This window comes from Manis javanica, chromosome 5 (genome assembly GCF_040802235.1).
Source record: "Manis javanica isolate MJ-LG chromosome 5, MJ_LKY, whole genome shotgun sequence".
NCBI classification, from domain to species: domain Eukaryota; kingdom Metazoa; phylum Chordata; class Mammalia; order Pholidota; family Manidae; genus Manis; species Manis javanica.
Genome location: NC_133160.1, coordinates 20613442 through 20640646, shown reverse-complemented (window position 1 = coordinate 20640646; position 27205 = coordinate 20613442). Strand labels below are relative to the sequence as shown.

Genomic DNA, 27205 nt, shown 5'->3' with positions numbered 1-27205 from the left:
GGAGGCAGCAGGATAGCCTAGGCTCTGATGCGAGGCCCACCTCTCCCTCCCCTCTGAGCCCCACCCCAGAGCTGTCCCAGAAGTCAGCACCCCAGGTGCATTATCAGTCAAGTCTCTTTTTCTCTGAAGGACCCAGCTTTTTCATATGTGAAAAGGGGGAAGGGGAGAGCAAAACTGGATGGGAGGAAATTAACTCCCCAGTTAGAAAAGGTTTTCCCTGTGAAAGCTCTCACCAAGTACATCCAAAGCTGCTTTCGCTGGGAGTCTACAAACCGTCACAGCAAATATACCTCAGCCATCCCCTCAGTCAGTGCACACAGACTTACCCACTACAACATCCCACTGTACCGAGGTCCCAGAGTTGCTGTAACCGGTCAGCTCTCGGGTGAGGGGTATGGAGTGGTTTGCAATTTTCCACCCAAATGAAAGGTGCTGCAAAGAACAATCTTGTATAAGCACTTATCTTTGTTCTGTGATTATTTTTCACCACAGATTCCTATAAGTGGACTTACTGGCTTAAAGGCTGCACACATTTTAAATTCTGATATTTACTAGTTGAGAAACCTTACATGGTAATTCTCAAACTCTACCTGTACGTAGGTTTTACCTGGGGAATTTTTTAGGCTTGGAAATTCTGACACATTACAGCCTCCCTCAACCTTCCAGCCTTCCCGCTCCCTTCCCCCTCCAGGAAGTCTGGGGAGGGTCTCTTGGAGCTGCTTTGTTATCCAGCTCCCAGGTGGCTCTGCTCCAGGCTAAGGGGAGAAAGAAGCTGATCCCTTCCGTCTACCCCAAACTCTCCTCATCGAGCACAAGGGGAAGCACTGGCCTAAGGAGCTGCCACTGCCTGAATCTGTCCCCTACAAATTCTCTGGCTCCAGCCAGGTCCCCAGTGACTTCTCTAAAATGAGTAGTCAGCACAATGCCTGGTGCGGAGCGCCAGGGACAGTCACATCTCCAGGCTCACCTGGCTGCACCCACCTTCCCTTCCAGGCCCCCCTTCTGAGGGCCCCTGCCCCACACAAGCTCTCTGATCCTAGTGGCCATGATTCACGGTTTTACCTTTCTTACCTGAGACTTCCCCAGCCTCCCTTTTCCTCTCAGAAGGCTCCCATATGGTGCACTAAATCCTCAAGAAATTATTTGGGGGATCCATTCTGGGCCTCAGTTTCCTCATCTTTGAAATGGAGAGTGCTGGGCAGTGGCACTGACAATCTTGGTGCTGCTGTGAGAGGGGTGGGGTGGCCAACTAGGTTCCAAGTATTGCAGGGAAGTCTGGCTTCAATGGGGGAGTCCAAGTGCACCTCAGTCATTTAATCAACATTCTGATGGGCTTAGAGCCTTTGGAGAAAATTCCATTTCTTTCAGAATTCTCCATTGTTACAGTGCAATTAAGACCAAAAAGTGTTTCAAGTTTCAGGGTTCCTGATTTCCAAGCTCAGCAGTCCTGGACATCTGGGACCAGATGAGGAACAGAGGCCCACAAAAGGCCTTGCCCAGGTCCAGGCTGACTCTATGCTGGGCTGTGGGAGGCAGTCTCCCCAGAAAGTCAGGCGGGGGGTTGGAGTGGGGGGCGGTCAACAAGTATTTCAGTATGTGGTACAGAAAGCAAAGAACAGGGAAGAGAGCGCTGGCAGGGCTGGAGAAGGCTAAGGGGAATGTCCAGGAGTTGGGAGCTGCGGTCAGAGGAAAAAGAAACCAACAGGAGCGCTCGGAGAGCCTAGACGAAAGGGCTCCCTCCTAGAGCCTGTCCCAGCGGGGTAAGGACTCGGGTTCCGCTGTCAGACCCACCCGGCTGAGTGACACTGTTGACTAGGACAAGACCTCTCTGCAGGGTAAGCCAGGGACTAATACACAGTCACACCTACCCCACAACCCGAGGATTAGACAGGAGGATTTACACATGAAGTGCCTAGCTCTGCGTCAACTGTTACACACTCCTTAAGAATTGGCTGTTTTTACCTCTGGCTGCTACTTGTGTGCCAGACCCTGGGGCTATGTGCTTTCGGGTTGTGTCCGGGGCAGCCTTCTACCCGCTTCTGCGGGTCCTTGAGGGCAGAACAGGCGTCGCATTCAGAGCCCGGTTCTTACCAGCTGGGGGTAATCCCCGGAATAACTGGGCCTCAGTTTTCTCTCGGTGCAATGGGGACCACCACACCTCCGGCGGGAGATCCTAGTGCAGCGGGCGTTCTTAAAAACGTCTGGATTTGCATTATTTCTCCTCTCAGCAATGGCCCTTCCAGCGAGGAGCACACAGTAGGCACTCCGGAAATGCTCTCCAAAAGGGGGAACGAACACTTCCTGCCCCTGAGGGAGCGGACTATCCCGGTCCGATTCCCGTCGCTCCTCCTCGGAGGCCATGTGGCATTCCTGAGGGTGGGGGTGGGCTCAGGAAGAAGGTGCCCTCACGGCCCCGCCCCCTCCGGGCGCGGTGGGCGGGGCAAAGCCCCTCGCCGCCGTCGGCCCGCCCCACGGGGGGTGGGCGTAGCTGACCGCGCTCCGCATAAAGTTTGTTTTCTGCCTCCGGGTGGGTGGGGGAGGGCGAGGAGAGCGCCGCGGGGAGGAGAGGGGATCTGACGTCAGGCCGCGAGGTGCTTTCCAGCCGCGAGCTGTCAGGCCGAGTGTCAGGCCCGGCAGGTACGCGGCGCGGTCGTCCGGCGCACCCCTTCTCCTGCCAGAACTCCCGGGACCGAACCCAAGGCCGCGTGGACGGAAAGCCGCTCGGGAAAGTCAGTGCGGGGCGCAGGAGTGGGACAGATGGGCGCGGAGGCGCGCGGACAACTTGGAAAGTTTCTTTTTCTCGGAGGGCGGGGGAGGGGGCGTCGTCCGGCTCATGCGATTGTGGGTGTGTGAGCTCCGGTGTTTTGAGTCCCGGCCGCGGGGTGCTAGCGGGGGCTGGTGGGAGGCTGCCCTACCACCCGGCAGGAAGCTTGTTGGGGGCCCTTTTGAGGGGCCCACGCCCTCGGATCCCACTTCGGGAGAGAGCCGACCCTGCCCCGAGCTGGGGTGAGCGCGCGGGGGGGGGGTGGCGGGTTTGTTTGGTTTAAAAAGTGCACGTTGCTAACCGCCGGCAGCTCCCCCCGCCCCCGCCGCGGCCGAACCGGGGAGAGGGCGGCTGAGAATGACAGCTGCGGGTGGGGGCAGCGGGAACGGCTCGGAGCTGGGGAGCCCGCGCGAGTTCCCCTTTCCTTTGGAACAAAGGAAAGTCTGTCTCTGAGGCATCTGTCACTCCCAGGCAGGCCAAGGAAGCGGGGCGCGTGGGGCCGGGGACCCGAAGAAAGTTTGTGCGCGCCGGGACCCTCGGGCAGGCCGAGCGTGAGCCGAGCCTCCAGCGGGGGAAGCGCGCAGCGTCTGAGGCAGGGGGCGGCCAACATGGAGTCTGGGCGCAGGGCTGCGGTGGGGGGGCGGTGCGGAGGTGGGAGCCCAGCCCCCTCCCCTCCCCCTTCGGGCCGAGTTCGGAGCACAAAGCCGAGCGCGCAGGCTCGGCCAGCCCCGCGCCCCGAAGAGTCAGTCTGCGCCGAGCGGCGGGGGAAGGGGGTGGAAACCAAAGTTTTTCCTGCCCCGGGACAGACACGTGAGTTTTCTTTCTTCCAGAGCCCCCGCCCCACCGGGACTGCAGGCCCGCCAGGGGACTGGATCACCGACTCTTGACGCGGGCAGGGGGCGCTGAGGGGTGTGGGCGTCCCGAGCGCAGGCTGATTCCCCTCTGCCCCGGGAGCCATGTGCTCCGATTCGGTCTGGGCCGCGGGGGAGGCTGCACGCTTTGTGTGAACTGCTGGGAATGCAGCGCTAGTGCGCGGCCCGGGGGAGTGTCCGACTGAGCTGGGGGAGTTGTCAGAAAGTTGGTGCGGGAGTGTTTGTAGGTCCGCGTTGTGGAGCGTGTAGGAGGGCACACCGGGTGTTGTGTCAAGAGGGTGCAGCCCCAGACCAGTTAGGTTAAGAATTGATCGCTGTTGTGATGACGTCTGGAGTTTTCCCAGCCTAAGAGATTATGGGTGGGCAGATATCTAGGAAAAGGGCTGATTGCGTGGGTACCAATTGTTCGCGCTAGATGTGGGGTTTGTAGACAGTGTGTGTGTGTGTGCTGTATTTGTGAAAATCATTGGCGTTCCAGGGGTTGAGCGTTGGTGCCTGTTTCAAAAGTGCTGTAGAGTTGCCTGGTGTGAGGGTTTGAGTGTAAGATGTGTATGTGGGAAACCTCAACTGTATGCGGACTGGCGAACAGGACACTATGGTGGAGAGGTCTGTGTAGACTGAAGGGTCATCCCCACGGGTCACCCCTGGAACCCTGCAGACTGGGATGTGGCTGGCAGCCAGGGTGGAATTTGTACAGATAACCTTGAGTAAACGTCTCACAGCCTGCAAAGGGCTGCATCCCAGAGCCCAGATCCTAACTGCCCTGGCCAGCTAAACCTCAGAAACTTGACCTCAGAAAGCAGCCTGCAGTCGGTGCTCTCTGAGGAGTGGCTCTTCCAGCCGATGCCTGTCTTGCTTCCAGGTGGCCTGGCTGGGAGGGCAGACCCTTCCCTCGAAAGCCTGGCCTAGTCAGCCCAGATATCTGGGCTCCGACCCAAGTTGAGGAAACAAAACCTGGAAGATGCCAGAGTCTTGGCCCAGCCTGCTGTGGAGCTGTTAAAAGGCTGGGGAGGGAGGAGCCTTGAGATTCTGGCATCAGCTTGGGTTGGATTTAAAATGGATTTAAAATGGATTTAAATTTTGGTTTTAAAATGTAAATTTCTTTCGGGTGTGTGAACCAAGAGTTTGTCACGGATGGGCAACTGAGTTGGGGTTTCTAGGGAAATGCCTTCCTTCATTTGACAGGTGAAGAGGAGGCTCAAGCCCAGAGAGGAAGAACACTTGCTCAAGGTCATATGACCAAGTTGGAGAGCCCAGGTTTGCTTATTTATATGGATTTTTGATGAGTTGATTCCAGGACCAGGCCATGGGCTAGATGACAAAAGAATGTCTGAGAGACCACCTGTAGGGATGACTTGACGCTCTATCTGCAAGGGTACACAGACGTGCAGTAGAGGTTACATGGGCTGCTACAGGATCATGGTGATTGATAGAGTTTGCACACTCCTAACTGGTCTTGAAAGACCTGGGAGGCAAGATAGTATAGAGTCGGGGGAGAAGCAGGGACAAACTACCTTGCTCCAAACCCTACTTCCAGAACCATGACTTGCAGGTGAGGTTTTTTTTTATAACAGTTTTATTGAGATGTAATTCTCAAGTATGATACAACTTACAACTTACCCATTTAAAGCAAACAAATCAGTGGCTTTTAGTGTTTTTACAACTACAAAACCATCACGGGCAATTTTAGAACATTTTTGTCCCTCAAAGGAGATTCCATACTCTTTAGCTATCACCTTTCTATGCTGCTCCAGCCCATTCTGAACATTTCATAAAAATGGAATTGTACATGGTTTTTGTGACTTGCTTCTTTTACTTGGCATATGTTTAAAGTTCATCTACACTGTAGCATGAATTGGGGCTTCAGTACTTTCTATGACCTAATAATAACCACTGTATGGGCAGCCACATTTTGTTTTGTTTATCCATTCACCTGTTGGTGGACACTTGGGTTGTTTACACCTTTTGACTATTACAAAGAATGTTGCTATAAACATTTGAATACAAGGTTTTGTGTGAACATAGGTTTTCATTCCTATCACATGGTAATGGCCATGGTATCTTGGATGGCTTTCTTAATCTCTCTGGGCCTTGGTTTTCTCATCTCTAAAGTAGTAGTGAGAACAGTGTCTCTCCTACAGTGGATTTGTTAGGATTGAATGAGATAATGAATGTAAAGTACTCAGTACAGAGTGTGGGAAACAGACATCAATGATGACTATAATTATTTCTAGTCTGGTACTTACTGTTAGTGAGCTGCCATTTATTTTGTTAGTCATCTACCAGCCCCATGAAATGGAGGCATTTTAGACTCATGGCTTCTATCTTGCCCAGGCTATGGTATGGCTTGAGACTTTGAATTGCCTGTCCCCCGTTTCTGGTGTCCCAGGCTCTAGTAATGGAGTGTCTGAACACTACAAAAATGGTGTGGCCCTGCATGATGACAATGTCCCTGTCCCCTTTGTCACTTATTCCAGGCTTGCCCAAGGTCCAGCCTAGCCTCTAGACACCATGTCAGACAGTGATCTGGGTGAGGATGAAGGCCTCCTCTCTCTGGCAGGCAAGAGGAAGCGCAGAGGGAACCTGCCCAAGGAATCGGTGAGGATCCTCCGGGACTGGCTGTACCTGCACCGCTACAACGCCTACCCCTCAGAGCAGGAGAAGCTGAGCCTTTCTGGACAGACCAACCTGTCAGTGCTACAGGTAAGGTGTGGGCAGCAGAAGACCTGGCTTCTAGCCCTGTCCTAGTCCTGTCGCTCACTGGATGGTACTGGACTGGTCACCTCCCCACCCTTGGCCTCAATTTCTTGGCTGAGATGAGAACACCCACTCTCTCTGCCTCAGAGGAAGACAGCGAATGACATGAGACCATTACAGCTAGATTTCAGATTTTGGAAAGTTCTGAAGAGGTAAAAAATGCTTATTAATGTCTGAGTGTCATCATTAACATAGGAGGGTGTGAAAAAAAGGCGTTGTGTGGCGGGGTTTTGGCTCTTCAGCCTGAGAGATGCTTGGGTGGCTCCTTGGCTGCAGGAGGTAACTGGTGATCTGCAGTGCAGTTAAGAAATGAGTTGGAATCACAGTTAAGGAGAGAGCAGAAGTCAGATGTTCTGGGTTCAAAACTCAGTTCTGCCACATAGGAGCTGTGGACCACACCTTAATTTCCTCACTTGTAGAGAAAGGATTAGAATCTCCCCTCTGGGACTGAACTGTTGGGAAAAACACCCCAGACTGGACATGGAAGTGCTTTATAAACCACGCACATGAGCACACTCAAAAGACTGTTATCCACTTCTTGTCAGAGTTTAAGGTAGTAACTCCTTTGAATTGCCCTGATTGGTGACCTTTAGGTGTTTCTGGGTTTTTATGGTGCAGAACACCTTGAACTACCACTGTGTAACCTTGCCTCCTTTTTGCCTCTCATCTATCTGAGAGACACAGAGCAGGCCTTCAGCCTAGCAAAGGCCATCTGCTGGCGCCCACTGCTCCCTTCAGAGCCAGCCAAGCCTCTCTCCCAAGCATCCCTGCCTCCCTTTACACCTGTACCATTTCTTAACCCATTACATCAATCCATGGTGCTCGCTCTCCCTCCTGCCCTTACCCAACTCTGAGCCTCCTGTATCTTCCCAGCTCCAGACCCCGCTCCATGAAGCCTCACAGTGAGTCTTCAGCCCCTAGAACTTGTATCACCTGACTTTATACTCCTGCACAGTGGTCAGTCGGAGTCTGTCTGCGAGAAAGGCTCTAGAGTTACAAGACCCTCAGATCCCACCTTCTCCACTAGAGGAAGCCTGAAGCTTCACCAAGTCACCGCCTTCCTCACCTGAAAAAGGGAGAATGTTTACAGCACTTTCCTAGCACGTAAGGAGGAGGGCCTGAGAATTCAAGGCTCACTGTGAGGCGTTTGGCACAGAGCGGGTGTCTGTGCTCTCCCTGTCATGCTCATCTCTCCTGGGTCACAGCCTTGAACTCATCCCATGAGTCTCGCAGTGCCTCACACCTCACTGTGTACTGTTGAGCACCCCACTATGCCCAGCTCTATGCTGGGCAGAGTTGGGATCCCAGAGAGCAACCAGACACATTCCTACCCTCAAGGAGCATCTAGCCTGGAATGGAGTAGCAGGGGAAGACCTGGCCACTGATATTTTCAGAAAGTGATCCTTGCTGGAACAGAAGGCAGCAGAGAATAAGGGCAGGGCTTCTGAGCCAGCCCAGAACCCTCAAAGGACCCCCAAAAGAGGTGGACTTAAACTTACAGATGTAGAATATCGCAGGTCAGAGGCTGGAGCCTGAGAGCAGTGATCACCCAGACAGTCTGCTGGTCCTCCAGCCTTGTTCCTTAGGTCCATTCTCTTCAACACAAAAGTATAACTCTGACTGTGTCTCTGGGCCTCTGGGCCTTCTCCCTTGGCCTCTTTCTGACCTGGCTCGCTTCATTTAAGCATTTTCTCGTGAAAGCATTCCTTGACTCCCCCAGCCTACGTTTGAGCCTGCTGCTGTGTATTCCCAGTGGGCTTCGTACCTGTGCTGTCAAACCACTTGTCACACTGTATTGAAATTGCTTTTTGTCAGGGACACGTTCTCAAATCTGATTTATGTACTGACTCTTTTTTTAAATTTTTTTATTAAGGTATCACTGATACATACTCTTATGAAGGTTTCATATGACCAACTCCTTTTTTAAAGAAAGTATTTTTCATCAGTCCACCTTCCCCAAGCATGTTGACTGATTGATTCATTATCACATCACTTCAGCATGTACAAACAAAACTGGGTAAAAAAAACTTACTGCTTTTTGCTCTTATGCTCATTTTTATGACCAGTTTTCCAAAGGAAATAAATGTGAAACCAATGAGATTCCACTATCTAACTGCATTAATGTGGAATGGGTGGTGTTTGGCTGACTGGGCTGTGGAGTATAGAATGACAGGCACTAACTTGGGAGTGGAGTAAATGTGGGTTGTCAGATGCCACAGTGTTCCTACTCACTATCAAAATGTAAACAGAAAACCAAAACATTCTTGTAGAAAACTAGTGGACCCCTAGGATGACATATCGCCAGGTTCCACTTAGAGAAATGTTACGTTTGGGGCAAGGATTGGCCGCTAGAGACTTCAAGGAAGGGCACTGGGTCCCAGCATCCCGTGGTCGGAGGGGTTCCAGTGGAGGCCACTCTGCTCTAGGTCATGTGGAGAGTTCAGGAGCAGTGGGGGGCATTTGGCACTCCCTGATGGAAATTGTGCCAAGAATCCCAAAGAGCTCCAGCCAGACACTTCTGCTTGGAGGTCTCACGGCACCTTGATTTCCTGACTGATGACAGGTAACTTCTGCAGGGTGGCTCCTTCCTTTTTCTAAGGGGTTCTTCCCAAGATAACCCTTTCTCACCTTATTTGGTCAGTCACTGATTCCTACACATTTACCCCTGAAGTATTTCTTTTCTACCCTGGTCCAACCTGTCATTGTCTGATCACTTGTCACCTTCTCCTCCCCACTTCCCCCCCACTTAGAACCCTTCATTGTCTCCCACCAGCCTGATGGCATCACCTGTCCCTATCTGCGTAGCAGGCCTGTCCCTGGCCTATCATACTGCTGCCACGCTGATCAGTCCCCAAGATGACTTGCCCCAACCCCAGACTCCGCACCTGTAGAGGAGCTGTACCCTTCCACAGCACCAGGACTAAGTCAGCATTTTGGACACTTGACTATCACTGCTTTTCAGAATAGAGGCCTAGTCTTATCCACCATTATATCCCAAGTGCTCAGTTAATTCCCCGTATCTGGTACGTGCTCAGTAAGTAATTGTTGAAGTGAAAAAATAAAAGTGTTGGAATGTCCACAGACAGGGCCTCAAATAAAGAAATATAGTGACTCCTCAATCTGGAAAAGTTAGCTTAAGTCCCTGGAGGCAGCTCTCTTTCTTGATTTAATTTTAGAAATTTGTTTATCAAGAACATTTCCAAATAACCACAAAAGAATATTATAATGCACCCCTGGTACCAATCACCTGGCTTCAACAAGCATCAACAGTTTGCCAAGCTTGTTTTCTCTCTCCCTGGGGACCTCTTATTGTCTCCTTTAACCAGGAGCGATCTCATTAGCAAGTCAATGAGTCATGTAACTAACTGGTTTGCTGGTACTTGCCCGGGGCTAGGCAGTTGGGAGAGAGACCAAAAAAAAAGTCATTTATGGAGTTCCACAGATCCCTGTGACACCTTCTAAACTCACTTTATTACTGTGGTTTCTGGCTGTTCAAGGGGTAGGGAGGGAAGGGAAGTGTGGCAGGGTGGGTGCAGGCCCCATTCCTTCACCCTGTAATGCTGGGTGGGGGTGTCCCTGTGCCAGGCCCAGTGTTTGATGCTGGAAACATGGCAGTGGAATAGACTATCCCTGCCCTTGGGTAGTCCCCTGGGGGAGGGAAGACATTATTGAAAGGATTAAGAATTCAGTGTAATTAATTTCCAACATGCTGTCAGCAGAGCTGCCCTTGTTAGGAAAAGCTGCTCGCAGGAAGTCGCATTTGAATGGAGTCCTGACAGGCCAGAAGGAATGGGAGGTGAGGGGTGGCAGTCCCGCTGGTAAGGGCGCGTGGCAGGAAAGGAGCCTGGCCCTTCCTAGCGCAGGCCGAAGCAGTAGTGAACTGCGACGCGCAGTGGTCCGCCCCGGCCCTCAAGATCCTTTGTCATGAGTAGCTGTTCTCTTACTCTGGCTCCAAAGCTAAGTGCCTCCCAGTTCTGCCCCCTGGCAACCTCTGTCTCCCTACCTCAAGGCCATTCTTTTTTGCTTGCATGGCTTGCCCTACAAGGACAGGTTAAACCAGTGGGCAGCAGAACTCTGGGGAGCTTGTTTAAAAACACACATGCTGCCTCTGCCCCCACCCTCACCAGATATATAAAGTGGATGAAAAATAGCTATTTTTTAAAAACTCTCAAGGTGATTCTAACAACCCCAGCTGCCTTTAAGAGCACCTGGATATAGGGGGGGTCACAATACAAATGGAGGTACTGCAATGTTTGAGAAAGGTCTCTCCAAGGCCTTCACTTCTCTCCCCTCTTGTACTTTGGTCTCTCACAGCTGAAAAGATACAAAAATTACAGCATTTGTGTTGCCTTCTTCAAATGCCCTGCTCTTATCCTCCTGGCCTTCATCAGCTTCCTGGTGCCCCTCTTACTCCCATTTGCCACAGTGATTCCTCCCTCATCCTTCATCTCAGCCACTGATTAAAAAAATACTGACAGGGCAGCAGCCTTTCAGAGACAGCCAGTTTTTTTTTTTTTTTTTTTTTTTTTTTGAGAGGGCATCTCTCATATTTATTGATCAAATGGTTGTTAACAACAATAAAATTCAGTATAGGGGGGTCAATGCTCAATGTACAATCATTAATCCATCTCAAGCCTAATTCTCGTCAGTCTCCAATCTTCTGAAGCATAACGAACAAGTTCTTACATGGTGAACGAATTCTTACAGAGTGAATAAATTCTTACATGGTGAACAGTACAAGGGCATTCATCACAGAAACTTTCGGTTTTGATCATGCAATATGACCTATAAACCATCAGGTCAAATATGAATATTCATTTGATTTTTGTACTTGATTTATATGTTGATCCCACATTTCTCCTATTATTATTATTATTTTTATTTTTAATAAAATGCTGAAGTGGTAGGTAGATGCAAGATAAAGGTAGAAAACATAGTTTAGTGCTGTAAGAAGGCAAATGTAGATGATCAGATGATCAGGTGTGTGCCTATGGACTAAGTATTAATCCAGGCTAGACAAGGGCAGCAAGACATCCACGGATGCAGAAGATTTCTCTCAAAGCAGGGGGGGTGAGGTTCTGAGCCTCACCTCTGTTGATCCCCAAATTCTCACCTGATGGCCCCCCTGCGACTGTGCCTGTCTTAGGTTGTTCCTCCCTTGAGGAATCTTACCCGTCTCTGGCTAACCAGTCATCTTCCGGGGCCATACAGGGAGATGTAAAGTTGGTAAGTGAGAGAGAAGCCATATTGTTTGCAAAGGTTAGCTTTTTACTTCTTTGCACAGAGACAGCCAGTTTTATGGTAGAGACAGGCTTTCAGGCACCCAGCCAGTGTTTTGCCATATCAGTTTCAGAATTCACTTTGGCATTCGCATTCTCCCTACCACCTTCCCAAGGACCCTGAGTGGAGGCAAGTCACGTGTTCTCCTGCCTCAGGCATGGGCCAGGTGCTGGAAGAGGCTTTAGAAAGCCCTGATAGCCCATTAGCACAGCTGTGCTGGTGGTGAGCTCAGGCCTCCTGCCCTGGCCAGGCCCCCCTCAGCTGTGCATTTCTAAAGACGAAGAAGACAAAACACACAGCAGGCTGCCAAGTTTCCTTCAGATCAGGGTGAGCATGTGGGGGAGTGGGTATGTATGTGGGGTGGGGGGTGGCAGTTCTGCTGTTCTCTTCTCAAGAATTATAAGCCAAAACAGGAGGCACAGCAAAGGGCTAGGTGCCCACACAGCTGTTAGTAAACGCTCAGGTTCTCTCCAAGACTGCTTCCTCAGCAAAAACACTTGTCCCTACTTCACTTGACCCAGGGCACTGGGACCTGAGTGGTTCCTGCGTGGGGTGGAGAGGTGTCGCGCTCCCCTGTAGCACAGGTAGCTGAGGAGGCAGCTGTGGGATGGAGGAATGGAAGCGTCTGAGCAAGAAGAAAAGGCCTCAGGCTGACTCCCTTCAGTCCTTTCCACCTGGCACCAGGCTGTCTGGATCAGATCAGCCTTTGAACTTACAACCTTGAGCGAGTTACTGAACCTCTCAAACGGGGATCTCTGTTTCATGAATGGTTCAAATGCAGATCATTACAGGACCTGTTCATAGGCTGTTGGGGATTACATAAGACATCAGATGGGAAATGTTTAGAACTGCACCTGATTTGTCTTGTTTTTAACAAGTGTTTGCTTTCAGGATTATGATGATTCAGCTCTCTGTTTGGTAAGTCAGAGAAAGCACAACAGTAGGGGCCAAAGCCAGGGCACCTGGGTTTGAATCCCAGCTCTGTACTTGGATGCTTTGGGCAACTTCTTTCATGTCCTGAGTTCCGGTTCTCTCTTTAGGCCTTTGGGGACACTGCTTACTACCTTCTAGGCTTGTATGCAGATTAAACAATGCAGTAAGGTGGCTGGCATGACATTTAGTATCAAAGGTGCTTAGTTCCCTTCCTGCATTACACCCCACTACTCCACCTTACCTTTCCTTGGGGCTCCCCTGCAGCCTAGCCAAGAGTCAACTCAGCCAGTATCTGATGGCGCATGCTGTCAGGTGTGCTCAGTTGGGCTAGGAGGACCATAGACCTGAAGCAGGTAAATGAGGATCCCAGGAGCAGGATCCTTCCAGCCTGGAACAGAAGGGAGAAGCCACAAGAAGGTTCCCAACCTGACAAGGCCAGGGGCCTAGTGCTGTCCTGAGTTGCTTGTGGAATTGGTGCAGCTTCAGTTTGCTGGAAAACGAGCCGTGTCAACTTGAGACATCAGCTCCTGTCATCAGTGGCTGTCCCTTGATTGGATAGAGGTAGGGAGAGTCCACAAAAAGATGGTGCCCAAGGACTTGCCTAAGAAAGGTGATAAGCAGAGGTAGAAACTGGTGCAGGATCCCTGAGGAGAGCTGGGCTTCTGGTCCATTCAACAAACATTAGAAGAATGTTACGCATTGCTACAGCCTACATAGTTCCCAGCATCCCAGTACATGGGAGGTAAAGGAGGTGGTTCCTATCTTTTTCCTTTTTTTAGCAGCTGGTACCTGCTCTGTAAAGTGTCTGTTGATAAACGGAGAGGAGAGAAGGGATAGGACCAGGACAAGGACTTGGAGTGTAAAATTTAGGATATGTCACTGTGTAGGCCCATTAGTGGTTTACCATGGTGTTCTGGCCTAGTGGGGTCAGCCCTGCCTGCTCTGTCAGTTCCTTAAACCAAACCCTTTTCCTGCCTCAGGACCTTGGCATTTGCCTTTTCCCTCTGTCTAGAATATTCATTCTTCAGCTTTCCGTATGGCTGGCTCTTTCTTATCCTTTAGTTCTCAGCCTTCCCAGACCCCTTATGTAAGGAAACCTCTCTTATCTTTATATGCTACCCATTATTCCTGTGTGTTTCCTTCCTGGCACTTATTGGTGGCTAGTCACCATATATTTATTCATTGCCAGTCTCCACAGCTAGATTGACGGTAAGCTGCACAGGGCAGAGTGCATGTCTGTTTAACTCACAGAGCTATCCCCACCACAAAGAAGTGGGCCTGCCACATAGTAGTAAGCACTCAGTAAGAATTGAGTGAGCACGAAGCTTTGAAAGGGAGACCAAGGAGAAAGTGAGAAGTTTTAACTTGACTATTCTAGTGAATAAAAAAAGCTGGGCTCTGGGGCCCTGTGACAGACAGCCTGAGAAGATTCAGAGAGGAGGGGCTCCCACTCCTCCACATCCAAAGGCCCAGGACTGGGGAGTGCTGGCTGGAGTTGGAATATTGCTTGACTTTGCTAGGCTGAGCTTTAGGTATGTTCATCAGTAAAATGGGATTTGACCAAACTTACAGGGCTGATACAGCCATAAAAAGAAAATTGTGTAAATGTATAGTGCTTAATAAATGGCAACTACTGGTAAATTCTTCCCAGCAAAGGCTCCCAGAAAGATGCCTAGATGTGTGGCTCTCCACGCCGCCCATGCACCACCCACACCACCCTGCCGTACACATCTCTAATGTTTCTCCTCTCCTACTTCTGAGTTGACTAGAAAGTGATTAGGCAGCTTTTCCCCTATGGTGGCTCCTCCAGTAGAGGGCAAGAGGGAGAAAGACTTGGGAAAAATTATAGGAGGTTTTATTTGCCTATTTAAGGAAGCAGTTACTGTTTTAAAACATTTTGTATTTATGAGCTTATACCAGCCACAGAGCTAAGAAACTGTTTTCTAGTCTAATCTGTAACTGTTTTTGAACACTGCCTGGGTGAGCTATTATAGAATTGGTCTTGCCACATCTCCAGGACATTAGGAGTACATGATAGGAAATGAGTGGTTTACTTTTTAGATGGTCAAGAATGACGCCACAGTTAGGTGCCTGCTGCTCTAGGTTATGCAGACACTATTCTAACACTCTTCCTGAACAGTTATCTGTCCTCCTGGCATCATTCATTCATGTACAAAAAGAAACTGCCAGGCCCTGCACCAGCCATAGGTGAATAGAGATGTGCTTTGAATCCATTTCCGCTGTTCTGGACCTATCTCTAATATGTTAGACCAACCAAGACTTAGAGGAGTAGGCATTCTCCAGGTGGATGAGAAGGAATGTGATGTACAAAAGGCATGAAGCTATTTAAAAGGGGGGCGGGGGGCGGCCTGCATGAGAGTTGGTGAGCTATTTCACATGCTAAAGAATATAAGGCTGGAAAGGTAGGCCATGGCAGGGGAGGTTTTAACACCCAGACCCCGAGTCTGGACTTGATTCTCTAGGCAGTAGGAGACAGAAGGCAGTATCTAGAACAGGAACAGTTACTGAATTTTGGATAGAAGTGACAACCAATGAAGAGGCTGAATCGGGAAAGCTATGAGGCTGAGGGTTGAAGAGTCCAGACAGATAGGGGTCAGGGTGCTAGATAGGTCTTGGCTGTGCAGCATACCACTTAACAGAAAGAAACGTCATGCCTCATGCATAGGTCCAAAAAGATTGATCTAAACAATCAGACAGGAATAGGGTTAAGGTTAATGGTAGCTTCCTCAGCAGCTTGTAGAAAACATGCTAGGATGTTAGTTGAATGCACATTCAGCCTGGAGCCACTGACCCTGCTTTTGCTTGGAAGTAGTAATTTTTCTTCCACCAGACAATCCCCTGGTGTCTTGTGGTTCTTTCTCTGACCTGCTGCAATACTCAGTAACAGAAAATTAGGAGTGAATCATGCTTGGGACCATCCCCTTTCCTCTTTTATACTCCTTTATCCAACTGGGCACCAGGCCTTCATTTCTAATTTCCCAAATAAATCAAACATTTGTCATCTTCTCATCACTTCCCTTAACATGACTTGAACTACTAACCTTTCTCCCTGCTTCCACCCTATTCTCTACATAGCAAGTTACTTCTTTGCTTAAAAACCTTCTACAGCTTCCTATCATCCTTAGAATAAAGAACCAGCCTCCACTGTAAAAGGTAACCTCGTTACCACTCTGAGCTCCAGCCAATACAGGCCTGCCTTCTCTTGAGTTCTTATAGGCACTCTGCTGCCACCTGCCACTGGGTCTTTAAAGAGGCTGATCCCTCTAAATTGAATGTTCTCCCTTCCTGCCTCCCACCTAAATTACCGCTGATCCTTCAGTTCTCAACTTAACAAGCCAAAGACACTACTACCGAGTCCAGAAAGACCAGATTGGGTCTTCCATCATTCTAACAGCACCTCTGCACCTTCCTTCACTGGCTGAATCATGGTTGCAATTTTACATTCCTTTGCATGGTTTCTTCTGTAACTCTCTCAACCCAACATAAACCTCTGAGGTCTGAAATTATGTCTGTGTTGTTTGCTGCTATGTTCCTAGGGCCTGGAACATAGGTTGCTTCAGTGCTGGTTTTGAATGAGTGAACTGATCAGTCTTTTATTTTCATTTCAGATATGTAACTGGTTCATCAATGCCAGGCGGCGGCTTCTCCCAGACATGCTTCGGAAGGACGGCAAAGACCCTAACCAGTTCACCATTTCCCGCCGCGGTGGGAAGGCCTCAGATATGGCCCTTCCTCGTGGTAGCAGCCCCTCAGTGCTGGCCGTGTCTGTACCAACCCCCACCAATGTGCTCTCCTTGTCCGTGTGCCCCATGCCACTCCACTCAGGCCAAGGAGAAAAGCCAGCAGCCCCACAAGGGGAGCTGGAGCCCCCTAAGCCCCTGGTGACCCCTAGTAGCACGCTCACCTTGCTGACCAGGGCTGAAGCCGGAAGCCCAACAGGTGGACTCTTCAACACGCCACCACCCACACCCCCAGAGCAGGACAAGGAGGACTTCAGCAGCTTCCAGCTGCTGGTGGAGGTGGCACTACAGAGGGCTGCTGAGATGGAGCTTCAGAAGCAACAGGACCCGTCGCCACCGTTACTGCACACTCCCATCTCCTTAGTCTCCGAAAACCCCCAGTAGGCATCTGCCGACAGGGGTGCTCAAGGCTTGAGCTGGCTGTCCTGGGTTTCCATTTTGGTTCCCCCTCACACAGAGGGTTTTCTTTGGATCACTGCCAAACATTGGGATCATCTCTTCTGTCCAGAGGTCTTCACAGGAAGCTGCCGGCCAGTGTCGGCACACTGGGGTAGGGGCCTTTCCTCTGCCGACTGTGCCGTTTCTCCAGGCCTCCTTAGTGGTGAGACCAAGAGACTGGAGATGGGCATGGCGCTGCTGCTTCTCCAGAGAGCTCCCAGGACACCGTGTTCCAGCCTGCTCTCCTGGGCTGGGCACAGGAAAACTGCCAAGTTCAAGCCTATCCTGGGTCCAAGCTGCCCCTGAGCCGGGCCTCTTTGGTGAGCCAAGTGTGGACATTCCAAGTTCCTAAGTGTGAACAAAAGAAAAGAAGAACCAGCAGATGTAACAGAACCGACTCCAGTTGAATGTTTAGGTTTTCACTAAACTTTGTGTTTATTTTTCCCTTTTTGCTGTGGTTTGCATTAATGGGAGTAGTTAGTCCAGGTGTGGGAGGGCGAGAGGGCATTGCGTGATAGGAGTCTGATGAACTGGGAATGACCCAGCACTGCAACTGGTGATTGTTTTACAAGGAGTATTTTTACTTGGGGGACCAGCTCAATCTCTGCAAAATTCCAGATGGTTGTTTATTGTTGGTTTGGTTGACCCAAAAAAAAGCAGAGAAAAGTTTTATGGGCTTTGGCTTTCTGCCTCAGGCACAGAAGGAGATAAAGCCACAGCCAGAGAGAGGGTCCAATAGAGAATCTGACCAAACCTGGGCGCAGCACAGGGAAGGATGATAAAACCGGAGGTGTTTTGTTTTTTTATTTTTATTTTTACTGTATGGGGGGGTGGGGGAAGTAAGCTAGACAGGCAGTGGGGTTTTTTTTTTCCTCTTTAATGTTTTCTCCTTCTTTATCCTTGAAAGCTTTGCCCTGCAGCCTGAGTTTTGAATTTCTTTCGGAACTTGGATTAGTTGAGCCAGAATATCAAAAGCTCCCAGTCGCTCCCGCTTGGAGAGAAGTGAGCCATCTACTGGTCAGGAAGCCCTTTTAGCTGACTCACATGGGCAGCTTTTCCCACGACGGTGGCAGGAAGCTATTCCTGGAGGAAGCAGAGAATGGTGCCCCAGCTGCCTGAGGGACTGCCTTCAGAGGAGGCTGGGGCTGGCAATCAGTTAAGCCTGTTTTGCTATGTCTTTGTGTTGCACCTTTCTTTAAATTGGAGTTGCCGAGGCCTCTGCTCTGAACTTCACAGTGAAACAGATCAAGGTCTTATTGTCCCTCCGCCTCCCTGTTTTTTATTTTGCTGTTTCAGTGCTGACAGCAACACCCCATCTTCATACTCTAAGAAACACTAATCCTAGGTTATTGTTAGCTGAAATATTTTTTATTCTGAATAACATTGTTACTGGGCCAAAAGACAGGTCAGAAGCCAGCTTTTAGTTTCCTGAAGCTGTAAGGTTGGGCACAAGGAGAGAGTGTGCCTAGGTTTATCTGACTTGGGTGGGCCTGGCCAGGAAAAAGGCAGCGTCATGTGCTCTGTCCTTTCTGGGGTGACCCCTGAAGCCTTTAGGGAGTGTCCTGACCACCCATTGCTGAGGGAGTGGGCATTGGTTCTTTAAGGAGAGCTTTGCTCTCCACGAGTGAGTGAATTTCCTAGGTGCTGTGTTTTGCTCCCCCCTCCACCCTCCTCGCATGCCCCGGGGGATCAGGGAACCTCACTCTCCTGAGGCCCAGCTAGGGAACCAGGTGAACAAGCAGCTTCAAGATTCGCTGCAGCTGCAGTTTGCCCAGCCTCTTCCACCCCACCTGTGTCTGAGTCCTGCTCTTGTGTGACTGTTACCGGACCCTTGTAGCAGGGGACTCTGGATGTACATAGGCTAGGGTGGGGTTTTTCCTTCCTACAGTGCACTGAGCAATGGAGACTGAGGGGTAAGGAGCCATGCTGCTGAATTCTGGTTGGCATTCCCCTCCTGTGCAAGATGGGGACGCTGGGCAGGGAGGCATTCTCTGCCTGGTTTGGTTGTGAGGAGGAGAAGCACTGTTATCCAGTTGAATTATTTGAGCAAAATCTACTGTAAATAACTTGTTTTTGTCTTTGGTCAAATAAAGTTGGTTTTGGTTTTGGTTTTGGTTCTCTTTTTTGAATCAGATCAATTTAATGTAACCCTGGGCCCAGCGTGAGGTGGACAACTACTGAGTTTTTTACTCAACCTCACCTCTTTTGCCCTCTCTCTGTTTAGTAGCCACTTGTAAGTGCTGTGCACCCTGCATCCTTACTTCCCAGGCCTAATTCCATTCCGTGTCCCATATACCACACTGGAAGAGGCACATGAATCATCCCCAGCTGGACCAGTTTTCTCCAGGATTGAGAGTCAAGCTTTGGGGTTGCCCAATAGTGAGAGAGCTTAGAGAACAGGCAGCTTTGTTTTCCCCTCTCCTGATGAAAGCACGGCTCCAGCATGAAGCCATCACAAGGAAGCAGAAATAAGATGGATGCTCAAGTCTCAAACCAGTACCACCTCTGGATTTCCCTATATACAAGCTAGTAAATTCCCCTTTTTGCTTAAACTAGCTGTTTGCATTTTGTCATAATGAAATACCTATACATTGTAACTACAGCCCAACAGTGCAAAATTGAGGTCTGCACTGTTCACTGGCACTGCAGGAGACTGCTGTGTGCCTGGGCCTGTACAATGTTTGTTTATGCTATACACACAAAAGAAGTGAAATGCCCTTCTCATAGGTAAACAGTATTTGTTACACTACTTGCCTGAACTCAACACAGCCAGTATTAAATGGAGTTGGGATGTGAATTCAACTGTGCCTTGCTTTAAGGTCACTCAGATCTGCCCAGACTTAATTTGAACTTACAGTGGTGGGCAGTTCACTTTCTAATGGCATCTAGCTATCTAACATGGTTTGGGCTAAGCACTACAAGTTTTTTTCTACTGACCCAAATCAGCTTTCTGATTTCCCCAGTGCACCTGGGTGGAAGATACTGAATCTCCCACAGGTCACTCTCCTTTGGGAATGGAGACACAGCCTCTCAAGTTCCCCCCAAAAAAGAGCCTCCAACTCCTCAAGTCATTTATCCAAGGTCTTGGTCTTCTTACTTCCCTCAGGTATCCTTCAAACAACGCTTGGCAAAATACCAACATGTTGGAAGGGCTTTTCAAAGTAAGTTTCAAAATCATTTTACATCTGGGAAAAGAATATTGATGCTCCCCTAAAAGAGGAAGTGAATTGGATGGTTCGACAGGCTCAGGAGAACTTCTTACAAAATACTTCTCAAAGAACTAAAACCAAAAGTGTCTTCTGCATGGAGCTTCAATGAGCCCTGTAGTGAGCAAGCACTCTAGATAATGAAAGTTGACAAGGATAATGTGGCTAGGGTTCTCTAAGAATGTTATCTAAGGACATACACCTTTCCTGCAACAATTTCATTTAGGAAATAGCTTTGAAATGCATGTCTGCTCCCTGGTCCTGGGTGTACCTGCTGTTAGGTTGCCGATCCATTACTGGACCCCTTTTCTATGCCCCTATTCTTAAGAAGGGGGCCATGGTGATGCTTCATGTCCCTGGGTATCAATGTAAACTTAGACTCTGTGTCCTATAGTAAAAAAGGGGAAAAAAAGTAGTAGTGATGGAAAAGAGTGTATACCTTTGGACTGGTGGTCAAGGAAGGCCTCTTTCTACTGTTTTTGAAAGTGTAATTTGATTTCTTCATGGACCCCACTGGGAAACTTTTCCCTAACTCACCCCCGTGAATAAGAATCTCTATGGTGGGACTCAGATCTCTAGATTTTTAATGTACACTCTACTCTGGAGGATAAGGTCTGGAACTCAGGAGGGATATGGAATTAATCGTCATCATTGTTCTTGATGGTTCTAGTTTCCAAAGCATTTTTCTTTGATCTAAGCCTGGGTTCAAATTCTAGCTTTGCCATTTAATTAACTGTTGTGATCACAGGCAGGTCGTTCTACCACCCCAAACTTCAGTTTCCTCATCAATAAAATGGGGCTAGTAATATTCACCCCTTAGGAGGATGAAATAGAATAATCCACGTTACTGTTATTATCTGTTATTACTGGCCGCTCAGCACAGAGCTGAGAGTAGAACAGAACTGTTAAAATACCCCATACCACACAGCTTTTAAGTGGCAGAACAAACTAATTAACCAAAGAAGTAGTCCTCAAGCCTTACTATGCATCAAGGTCAGGAGAGCATACAAAATTGCGAATTCCCAGACCCTATACCCAGAGAGTCCAGGAATCTGCACACTTCACTGATGCCACAGAAGATTCTCATGATACTGCTCCAGGAACTGATCGCTTATAATCAGGACACTGACTTATTCCAGGAAACTGAGGATTTGGGAGGGCAGCATTACATCTTTCAAAGTTACAAGATGAGATAGACACTGAGAAGGGACTAGTGGTTACCAAGGGGGAGGGGTTGGAGTTGGGGGTGGGGAGGGAGAAGGGGATAAAGGGGCACAATAGTTCATAATCACAATATAAGTTGGTCAGTGGGGATGGTAGTACAGCATGGAGAATAGTTAATTTTGTAATACCTTACTACATTGATAGCGACCGTACTAGAAGGGGTGAGGATTTAGTATTGGTAACTGTTGAACCACTGTGTTATATATTCAAAGCCAACATAAGATTGTGTATCAACGATACATTAATTTAAAAAAAAAGTCACAAGATGAGAGGAAGAAGGGTACTGCCAAGCAGTTCCCCTGAATAATTTGACCTCTCCTTGGCACCCAGGATTCTATGGTGGCCTGAAGGTCAAGTGTAGCCTTCTTGAGATTGTCATTTTAATTACATGAGTAATCCACATTCACTGTAGAAAAATTTTAAATAAAGGTGAAAGGAGAGGAGTTCAGTATAGTGGTTAAGAGCCCAGACAGCTTTGAGAGGAAGACAATGTACATAAAACATTTAGCAAAGTTGGCACCAACTAAGGGCTCAGTAAGTACTAGTGTTGTAGGCAAAAAGGAAGAGGGCCAGGCTGCGAACTGAGACCTGTACTTCAGACAGCTCGCAGGGTTTCCCCAGCTCATAGGTTCTCCCCAGGACTCCTGACTTCTGTAATTCCATCTGTCTCTCTGGGACCACAGTCTTACCCGTCAGCACACCTTCCTCTCCAAACCTTAACACGAGCAGCTGGTAGTGGTATAGCGGCATTCAGCTGGGATGACATTCTCAGCCCCAATCTGGGACATGTGTTAACTGGTGCCAGAAAGCCACAACCTCACAAAGGCAAAATTTGTCCTACTTCTAAATCTGTCTCTCCCACTTCCAAATCTGAGTCTTCATTAAGTTCTTTTCCATTTTAGACCACCCAGAATGTTTATTTTAACCAGATGGATGCACTGGGATACAGCCAGATTCCCTATTTCCTAAGATAAAGAAAGCAGGAAGGGAACAAGTCTCAGCCCCATAGATACCTTTTAGGCAAGGGCTCTTTCTGCTAGCTCCCAGCTTGGCTTTGCCTGCATCTATAAAGCCAAGAGGAGTAACAAGGATAAGGTTTCGGATGCCTACTGAACCTCTGACTTGCTGTGTGACCTTGGGCTGGACCACAGGATCTGAGGCCCCTTCCAAACACAGCTTTCTGTGACACCCCCATCTCCTTCTACATATACACAAATTTAGTGAATCTCGGAATTAAGGTCAGAGCCTCACAAAATAATATGACATATAAAGAATTAGCTTTTTTTTTGAAAAAATGAAGTTACCATGTTTGCAGATAATGATCATATATGTATAAAGATTCCACAAAAAAAGCTGTTAAACTAATAAATGGATTTAGCAAAGTTGCAGGATATAAAATCAGCACACAAAAATCAGTTGTGTTTTGATACACTAATAATGAACAAAGCTAAAAGGAAATGAAGAAAACAGTTCCATTTGTAAAAGCATCAAAAAGAATAAAATATTTAGGAATTAACCAAGAAGGTGAAAGATTATTATATACACTGAAAACTACAAAATACTATTGAATGAAATTAAAGATGACATAAATAAATGGAAAAACATCGTGTTCATGAATTGGAAGACTTAATATTGTTAAGATGTCAATACTACCCAAAGTGATTTACAGATTCACTGCAATCTCTATCAAAACCCCAATACCTACGATTAGCATGTGTAATGTGGTGGGCGGGGGCATGGGAAGGGCTGCACAACACAGAGAAGACGAGTAGGGATTCTGCAGCATCTTACTACGCTGATGGACAGTGACTGTAATGGGGTTTGTGGGGGGGACTTGGTGAAGGGGGGAGCCTAGTAAACATAATGTTCTTCATGTAATTTTACATGTAAGATTAATGTAAGATTAATGATACCAAAATAAAAATAATAAAAAATAAAAAACCCCAATACCTTCTTTCTTTGCAAAAATAGAAAAACTCATCCTAAAATTCACATGGAATCTTAAGGGACCCCCAATAACCAAAACAATCTTGAAAAAGAAGAACAAAATGAGAGGACTCACACTTCCTGATTTCAAAATATAATACAAGGCTACAGCAATCAAAACAGTGGTACTGGCCTAAAGACAAATGGCTGGATAGAACAGACAACCTTGAAATAAACTCTCACATATAAGATCAAATGATTTTCAACATGAACCCAAGACCATTCAATGGGAAAAATAGTCTTTTTAACAAATGGTGCTGACAACATGGGATATCCACATGTAAAAGAATGAAGTTGGATTCTTACCTAACACCTTATAAAAAAATTAAAATGAACCGAAGACCTAAACATAAGAGCTAAAACTTTAAAATTCTTAAAAGAAAACAGGAGAAAATGGTATTGGATTTGTTAGTGATTTCTTGGATATGACACCAAAGGCATAGGCGACAACCAAAAAATCAAATGAATTGTAGTTCATCAAAACTAGAATCTTTTCTATATCAAAGGACACTATCAAAGAGTAAAAAGGCAACCCACAGATGGAAGATAATATTTGCAGGTTACATATAAGATAAGGGATTAATATCCGAATATATACACAACTTCTAAAACCCAACAACAAAAAAAACAAATGAACAGACTAAAAAATGAGCAAAGGTCTGGAATAGACATTTCTTTAAAGAAGATATACAAATGACCAACAAGCACATGAAAAGATGCTAGGGAAATGAAAATCAAAACTATAATGACAGGCTACTTCATAGCCATTAGGATGGCTATTATGGATAAAAAGAACAAATATTGATAAGGGAGAAACTGTAACTCTTGTGTACCGTGGGTGAGAGCATGTAAGATGGTGCAGCCATTATGGAAAACAGTATGGTGGTTCCTCAAAAAATTAAAAATAGTTATCATAAGATCCAGGATTCCACTCTGGGTATGTTCACAGAAGAACTGAAAGCAGGGACATGACCAGTTATTTGTATATCTATGTTCGTAGTAGCATTATTCACAATCCCAAGAAGGTGGAAGCAGCCCAAGTGTCGCCCAATAGAAGAATGGATAAACAAATGTGGCATATACATACAATGGACATTTAACAAAATTTTAACAAAGTTATTATTCAGCCTGAAAAAGGAAGGAAATCCTGATACATGCCACAACACGGATGAACCTTTGAAGACACTATGCTAAATGAAATAAGCCTATCAGAAAAGGACAAATATTGTGTGATTTCATTCTTAGGAGGTACTCAGTCAAATTAAGAGACAGAGAGTTTAGAATGGTAGTTATATGATCTCACTTATATGTGGAATCTACAAAAAAACCCAACACTCATAGAAAAAGAGATCAGACTTGTCACCAGAAGCAAGACGCTGGGAAGAGGGGGAAATGGAGGAAGGTGGTCAAAAGATACAAACTTCCAGTGATAAGATATATAAGTAGTTTGAGCCAGGGACCCTGGGTGTAGTCAGAGTAGGGTGAGGGCCTCCGGAAAAAGGCAGGATATTTGCAGTCAGGGCAATATAACTACATTCAAGGAAACCCCCTAGATGCTAATCATTTATAATTATGTGTAAGATTCACCTTAGCATGTTAAAAGGCCCAGGCCTATGTGCTGTCTTTTCTCCTTCAGATCTGATGAGGTGATTTTGCAAACTGGTCAACTAATTTAGCAAGTAAACCCAGGCATAAACAACAAAGTAAAAGGCAAGAAGGATTCCACCTTAAAGATAAGACGTTAGAAATTCTTGACTTATTCTTTAGCAAACAATACCTCAGCCCACCTTGGGGGCTGAGCAGGTGGCCTTGTTTCATATGCCCCCAGACCAAGATGCTGGTCTAAATATTCTGGGACCACTTCATAAGTCCACACCCCTAAGCTTTTTTTCATGTTCTCGAAAAATCCTCAACTTCCTATAAAACCCCTAGACAATGCACCACCCCAGACTCTCTTGTCTCCTCCTGGCGTGAGCCAGGAGCTCAGTCCTTTCACTTTATCTCTAAATAAAAGCCTGTACCTTGCTCTCCTGCGTTGAGTGTTTGTGGAGCTCATTCTTCGGCTTCGTGAACAAGAACCCTGACATCAGTATTAGGGAGATAATGTACAACATGATGGCTATAGCTAACACTGCTGTACAAAAGGTAGAGAAGTTACTGAGAAGGAATCCTAAGAGTTATTATCACAAGGAGAATTTTTTTTCCTTTTCTTTCTTTTAACTATATCTGTATGAGAAGATGGATGTTAGCTGAACTTACTGTGGGAATCATTTCACAAAATATATAAGTCAAATCATATTGTATGCCTTAAACTTCTGCAATGATGTATGTCAGTAACATTTTAATAAAACTGGAAAAAAAATTATTCAGCATATCCCTCCCCTACCTTCCCCAGCTTGTGGCTTTATTCCTCACCACTAGCCAATGTTGTGGTTTCATCTCCTGGACTGCTCTCTTCCCGTCTCTCCTACTCTTCCTTCAGGACTCAATTTTCCCTAACCCCCCAGATCAGATTCCCCATTACAAACCTTTACCAGCAGACCCAGCAGACTGAAAACTTACCTTTTCTGTCTCTGACCATGGGCTTCTTATTCTTCCAACATCCTATGACAGAGTGATCAATTTATCTCTAGTGCTGCGTGCCACCAGAGATTCTGGAAAAGAGGTTTTCTGTTAATGGTACACTTTCAAACTGGAATGAGCTGGTTGGGCTCATTTTTGCATTTAGGAGGGAAACTTGTTCAGAAAAGAGGTAGAGCTGAAAGTAACAAGACCCATGAGAAAGTTAGGACTAAAGGTGTACACCCATGTCAGGTATATGGCCCTTGAGCCAGGTCCAGACAGAGTAATGTGTGTTGCAGGCTGTGTACCTTTGGGGTCCAGCCCCACTCAACCTACTGAAAGAGGATCTTGGAATTGGGTTGTGGTGGAAAATACCAGCTATAGTATTCTGATAAAGCTCTCTAGGAGATTCTGTTGGTCATCTAAGGTGAAGAACTGCAGGTGAATGTCGATAGGAATGCAAAGGATGTTCTGAATTTACCGATGTCCTTTAAGAGTTAAAGCTTAAGGTTAAAAATACAGATTTTGGAGTCAGAGAGCCTCAGGTACTAGGTTAGTGGTTGTGGGCAAATCACTTTGTCTCCATAAACCCACCATACAGAAGTGCTATGCTTTCGTCTCAACTTATTACTGAGCACATGGCACCACAAGGAGAGGGCTTATGAAAATGTTGATTATGGGTCCCACCCCACAATGTCTGATTTAGTAGGTCTGGACCAGATGGGGGTCCGAGGATTACATTTCTAATCAAATTCCCAGGTGATGTGGCTGCCGGTGATGCAGAAACACCTGGTGACTAAGGACCATGCACATAAGAGAGGACACAATAGATGAATACTCAAGATACTCCGATATCTAATTAAATATTTTCTCCACTTTCCTCCGATGAGGAACTCTCAGGTGTTTCCAACTTGCTATATAACATTAGGAAATCATTTTCACCTTTGGGTCTCAGGGCTCACATTTGTCAAAAGAAGGTGCAGAGCAGGATAAGACACTAAATTACAGCAGAGTTAAGATCCTGAACAAGGTCCTACGAACTTGCAGGGGAGAAAACAAGCAGGGGCTAAATCCTGAGCGGCTTGGAGCTCCCGGGGGGTGGTCTGGGCTCGAAAGAACGCCTCGGGGACGGCAGGACCGTGTTCTACTCAGCTCAAGGGGACAAATTGCAACAGACTGGGCGACGCTCACGTCCAGCCTCAGCTTTCGCCTCAGACGCCGCGGTTCTTCAGTCTCCTGAGCGCCTCCCTGCGCTCGTGTCACTTTCCACTCCAAGTTTGTCCCCTTCCTCTCACCCTACTACGCGCCCGGCGGAAGCTTGCCATCACTTCCGCCACGAGTAGCGCGTTTGCGCCAAGAGAACAACTGTTATTATAAGCAGGAGGGCAAACGAAGCTGCGCGGCCGCCGATTGGCTGCGTGG

The 27205-nt window shown here is 47.5% G+C and overlaps 1 protein-coding gene and 1 long non-coding RNA gene across 10 annotated transcripts; one reads left to right on the top strand and one right to left on the bottom strand.

Annotated features, from left to right (window-relative positions):
* Positions 1–2465: 2465 nt before the first annotated feature.
* On the top strand, positions 2466–18913 carry TGIF2 (TGFB induced factor homeobox 2). Of its 9 annotated transcripts, none has more exons than XM_073236640.1 (4): positions 2466–2508; positions 4822–4893; positions 6114–6339; positions 16236–18913. In XM_073236640.1, the coding sequence occupies exons 3-4, from the start codon at positions 6148–6150 to the stop codon at positions 16749–16751; spliced, it is 708 nt and encodes a 235-aa protein (XP_073092741.1). In that variant the 5' UTR covers positions 2466–2508; positions 4822–4893; positions 6114–6147; the 3' UTR covers positions 16752–18913. The 9 variants fall into 9 exon arrangements, with proteins under 9 accessions (XP_073092741.1, XP_017501936.2, XP_036868578.1 ...); XM_037012683.2 differs by lacking the exon at positions 2466–2508 and adding an exon at positions 2587–2637; XM_017646450.3 differs by lacking the exon at positions 2466–2508 and adding an exon at positions 2587–3574 and having other exon boundaries at positions 6197–6339.
* Positions 16920–27203, bottom strand: LOC108388033 (uncharacterized). Its single transcript, XR_001850972.3, has 3 exons — positions 26726–27203; positions 25784–25875; positions 16920–17153 (listed from the first exon to the last, which is right to left on the bottom strand). It is a non-coding gene; the product is annotated as an uncharacterized lncRNA (long non-coding RNA).
* Between the last annotated feature and the right edge of the window lie 2 nt (positions 27204–27205).

Excerpts from the sequence above, each read along its gene's own strand:
- TGIF2 (XM_017646450.3), top strand. The coding sequence starts at position 3,373 with ATGGAGTCTGGGCGCAGGGCTGCGGTGGGGGGGCGGTGCGGAGGTGGG. Across the intron at positions 3,575-4,821 it reads TCCTGCCCCGGGACAGACAC|GTGAAGAGGAGGCTCAAGCC; the intron begins GTGAGTTTTCTT and ends TTCATTTGACAG. Across the intron at positions 6,340-16,235 it reads CCAACCTGTCAGTGCTACAG|ATATGTAACTGGTTCATCAA; the intron begins GTAAGGTGTGGG and ends TTTTCATTTCAG.